Source organism: Balaenoptera acutorostrata, chromosome 13 (assembly GCF_949987535.1).
Source record: "Balaenoptera acutorostrata chromosome 13, mBalAcu1.1, whole genome shotgun sequence".
Taxonomy (NCBI): domain Eukaryota; kingdom Metazoa; phylum Chordata; class Mammalia; order Artiodactyla; family Balaenopteridae; genus Balaenoptera; species Balaenoptera acutorostrata.
Genome location: NC_080076.1, coordinates 63,032,699 through 63,037,782, shown reverse-complemented (window position 1 = coordinate 63,037,782; position 5,084 = coordinate 63,032,699). Strand labels below are relative to the sequence as shown.

The following is a 5,084-nucleotide window of genomic DNA, read 5'->3' as shown; positions in this document are numbered from 1 at the left end:
CAGATATATTATTGACATATTATTTATTTTTATGCTCCTAATTTCCCCATATGAGTTTATTAACCTTATCATTAATACATTTTGCAGGTCATACTGAATCCTTTTGGAAAAAAAGACCGGGTATGTATGGTATTTTGGGTTTTTTGGGGGGGGTTTATTTTTATTTTTTAATTGATAGATTCAATCATTGATTTACAATGTTTCAAGTGAACAGGAAAGTGATTCAGTTATACATATATATCTATTCTTTTTCAGATTCTTTTCCTCTATAGGTTATTACAAGATGTTGAATATAGTTCCTTGTGCTCTACAGTAGCATGTATGGTATTTTGTTTGCTGTTGTTAGGTAGTTGTTTTAACGCTCAAACGAGGTCCATGATTGACATACTAAGGAGAGTCAGGGTCGTCACACAATGGAAGTTGCTGGCACCATCCCACTCCTGCAGCTAAGGAGGGATCGCAACTCAACCAGGCAAATGCAGAAGCCAGCCAGGTTCCTCACCAGAGCCGGAGAACGCATGCCCCATCCAACGGAGCAAGCTGCCACTCAGCCCCTAAGGTTAGAGCAGTTTCTTGAGGTCATGCAAGCCTGGATTGCCAGATTTTACAATTTTTCAAGAAAAGCTACAATTCAAGATTTTAAAGGGAATCCTGTTTTTTGCCATGTGGACAATTAGTTCAAATTCTTTAAAACATTCTAGATCAGCAGAAGATAAGACAGTGGCTGACAGGGAATGGGGGGAAATGCAGAGTTGTCGTTCAGTGGGTATAAAATTAGTTGTCCAGGATGAATAAGTTCTAGAGATTTGCTGGACAGCATAGTGTCTGTAGTTAATATGCTATAGTGCACTTAAAAGTGTTAAGAGGGTAGATCTCATGCAAAGTGTTCTTAACACACACACACCAAGGAAAGGGACACACAGGGAAAGTTGTGGAAACAGATGATGGGTAGGTTTATTACCTCAATGGTGGTGATGGTATCACGTGTGTATGCATATGTCCAAACTCACCAAATTGTATATATTAAAATATATGCATATATATGCAATATATATGTGTATACACACACACACTCTGAGACATCTGAGAACAGGTAGCAGAAACCCAGTTACCAGGATGACAAAGCAGGAACTCTGCTACTAGGGTGCTGATGTCATAATGGCACCAAGGATCACACTAATTTAAACTTGAACCATAAAGCTCTTGGTCTGAGAAAACCAGAAGTTTTGAGCTGTCTCAGATTTTGGGAGCCTGGATCAGTAGAAAGAAGCCTGAACTTAAAATCTGGAAACATGGCCTTGGTCTCAGCTCTGATACCAAAGAATCCCCTAGATGTTTGTGGAGCCCGTGACATTTCCTGAGGCCTCCATAGCACTTCCCACACATGAAGGAGGTTAGATATATGTGAGTCCTTCAAATTCTTTACTTTCTTATCAGAAATCCCAAAGGTATGTGAACATCAGACATTTCCACTCATCATTAAAACATGTCCTTCTACAGAAGAATTGTCTAAATTTCCAAAGTTGCCGCTAGGATTACACGAGCTGAATTTTCAAGAGTGAGTGAAAAAAAAAAATCAAGATTAAAAAACAGGGGACAACTGGACTTCCAATCTCCACCAAAGGAAATTCTAATATCACACTGTCCCATCAACAAGAACACAGTCACAATAGGCGTTAGGGCTTTGACTGCTTCTTGGAAAGGGTTGAGCTACTGTTTCTGATTCACATGCATGTGCCACTTGGACACACACTTTTGTTACCCCTCATCTTCTTTTGTAAATAAAAAATCACAAGCTATGAACAGCCGACTATTCCTAATGCTTTCAGAACACACAATCACTTTAATGCTGTAATGAGTGTCTCGAGTTTTTCCTTAAGGGCACCAGAAAATTCGCCCACCTTTTCTTGTTTCTTATAAAACTGAAAGGTTGGGATGCAAACGATATTGCAGTCTTTCGCCAGCCCCTGACAGTCGTCAGTGTCCACTTCCAGGAACACCACATCCTTGTGCTTCATGCACAGGGACTGGAAAAGGGGCTTGATTGACCTGCAAGGCCTGCACCACGTGGCCGAGAAGTCCACAGCCACCAGTCTCTCCCCAGCTTCCTTCAGCGCCACCTCGAAGTCTTCCTTGCTCAGGATCACCTTCACCAGGTCCTCCTCCAGGACCTCCATGGCTTCATCTGCTGACTGCAGGTTGCCTTCTATTGGCTGGATGGTGTCTTCTAAGGACTTGGGGGTGTCACCCTCCTTGGGCAGAATGGTTTTGGCTGAGAGCTTGAGGGTGTTGCCCTGCTTGCGCAGAATGGTTTTGAGGGGGGAATTGAGAATTTCACCCTCTTTTGGCGGGATGGTTTTTTCTGGGGACTTGGGAGTGTCACCCTGCTTTGGTGAAACGGTTTGGGTTGAGGAATTGGGGGTGTCAGCCTGATTGGGCAGAATGGTTTTTTCTGGGGAATTGAGAATGCCACCCTCGTTTGGCAGGATGATCTTTTCCGGGAAACTGGAGGCATCAGCCTGCTCGGGTGGGATGGGTTTTGCTGAGGAACTGAGAAAGTCACCCTGCTTGGGCAGGATGTTTTGGGTTGGGGAATTGGGGGTGTCAGCCTGCTTGGGGGGGATAGTTTGGGCTGGGGAGCTGAGGGTGTCACTGCCCTGCTCGGGTGGGAGTGTGTCCATGGCCTGTAGGACTTCAGACCGCTCCGCAGGTATGTGTTGAACGTTGCTGACCTCATGGACAAAGGCCTCCGGGGTGTGTGCTGGGACCAGGAGTGTCACATGGCTGGATAGAACCTGTAATGATGGACTTTCTGAAGAAAAGGGTAAAAAAATAAAAATGCCAAAGAAGAAACAAAAAAATTCTGATCATCTACTCCAAGGAAGATGGGTGTCATTCTCAGAGCTTGTGAATGTAGTCTTATAACAGATGTATTCATTTGCATAATCACATTCAGCAGAAGGCCAAGCAGCATGCGATTACATGTAATCTTCATGCAGGTTTTTGTTTAACTACAACTTTGTCTGCTTAGTTCGACACTGCAGCCAACCCCGTTAGCGCATAGGTCCCCCTTCCCTCCCCCTTACCTGTAGCCTCACCTTCATTCATGTCTGCTTGGTTGACTGGCCTCATTTCCAGTTCTTCCGGGGCTCCAGCTTCATCACTTTCCATTTCCGGTCCTTGTCGCAACCCACCCCTACTTCACAGATGTCTCATAGTGCCAGCGAGGCCATCCCCTGCAACCTTTTCCAACTGAACATCATATAAAGAGTAACAACTTGTATTCGGGCGGTGCTCACAGCCGGTTTGCCCTCTTTGTTCTCACAAGGGTCCTCCTTGACAGTTTCATGACAGCCTGGGTTTTGGGGCTGCTCTGTGTGTGAGGCTATGCCCAGTACCTGGAATGAATTCACAGCCATTATTTCCTACAACACAACACACCACTGAGTGAGGTAAGTCCCATTATGATCCCCACTTTACAAGTGAGAAAACTGAGTCTTAGAGAAGTTATGTGACCCACTCAAGGTCTCAGAGCTCATGGGGGCGCGGGTTCCAAGCCCACACTCGGAACACTGGGCTGGGCTGCTTACCGGATGCCCTGGCCAGGGTGGGTAACTTGAGACCACCTCTCCTACCCTCTCCCTCTAGGATCCCCAGCTCCTGCTTTCTCTTTATGACTCACCCACCGTAACCATCAACATCCTCTTAACCACGTCACCCTCTTGTGCAAAGTCCTGCGTGCTGGTCAGATGTCCGGTTTGGACATTGGGAAGGGAGATTACGACACAGAGGGGTTCCCTGACTGAGAAGAGGCAGAAGTGAAAACATCGCCCCCGTCCATGGAGACCAAGAACCAAGAGAACAGTACCTGTGTCCCCTCTCCAGGTAGAAACCTCAGCACGGACACAGATTAGATGTGTTCAGAGGAAAGCTGGAAGCAGAGGTGGACTTGCCTCCTGCTACACCTGCAAGACCAGGGAGGGCCCACATCCACATGGCAGCACGGGTCACAGGCAGATTCTTCGGCCAGGGATCAGGAAGTCCTCACACCCCGAGGGGGGCCATGAGTGTTCTAAGACCAGAAAACCAGTAGAAGCTCAAGGAGGAACAAAGAAGCCACAGTGGAGGTGGATCTGTGGCCAGAAGCAAGGAACAGAGGCACAGGCTTGAACAGTGGGTGACAGCACGGGGCCCCAGCCCTAGACAGGATCCACCGTCCTTAGCAGTTCCCAGTTCAGGGACCAGGCCAGACCAGCCACTTCACATGGGGACTCGGCAGGAGGTAGAGGGCCCGGGGACAGCTCATCCACACAGCCTTGTGCACCCACATATTATGGAGAGGGCAGGAATCAGGAAGACTGAGCTGCCACCGGAATAAAACCATGTTCCTTAGACTGAAATTCCACAAATGGGCAGACTGAACTCCATGCCCCTGCTCCTCACCATCCCTCCCAAAATCCCTTTGAGATCAGGCTCATGGGGAAGAGTAGATGCCTTGTAGGAAAATTTTAAAGTCTCATTATATCTGCACATCTTAATAAAAATGAGGAAATCTGTGACCCCGTGACATTCATACTTGGGGATCTGAGTTGTGTTTTAGCTTTGGCAGAGTTTTTCCAGTTATTTCTACTCTTCATTTTGAAATTCAGATGGATTCCAGGCAACTTGAAATGTTGATGCTGCTGAATAATTTTCACTCAACTTGTCATAAAACGTATTTTTTTACCTTCAGCACAAGCTCATCCCCAAATTGCTCATGAACCCTCATGTCAGTCGTGGTTCTGTCAGGGAAACAATCAGCTATTTTAGGCATAGAAAGATTTGTCTAATCAGAAAATAGCTGGAAAGGCTGCTTTTGGGCGAGGTGTCCAGGAATGATTCCCAGAAATAGGAACAATGCCGCAGAACTGGCCTGCCAGGGGGGCTGCGACCTCCTTTTGGAGGACAGCAACCACGCAGGGCAGGTGGTCAGGAGCAGGGGCCCCAGCCAGTGGTGGCAGAGAAGAAGGCTGGGCCCAGGTGAGGGGGATTTGTCACCACAGGTGACAGAGCTGGAATTTTATTTAATTTGCAATGGGTGTCCC

The 5,084-nt window shown here is 46.9% G+C and overlaps 1 protein-coding gene across 1 annotated transcript; it reads right to left on the bottom strand.

The window, feature by feature from the left end:
- Positions 1 to 1,838: 1,838 nt before the first annotated feature.
- TXNDC2 (thioredoxin domain containing 2) lies at positions 1,839 to 3,262 on the bottom strand. The gene is made up of 2 exons (XM_057527158.1): positions 3,099 to 3,262; positions 1,839 to 2,795 (listed from the first exon to the last, which is right to left on the bottom strand). The coding sequence occupies exons 1-2, from the start codon at positions 3,102 to 3,104 to the stop codon at positions 1,839 to 1,841; spliced, it is 963 nt and encodes a 320-aa protein (XP_057383141.1). The 5' UTR covers positions 3,105 to 3,262.
- Positions 3,263 to 5,084: the final 1,822 nt, after the last annotated feature.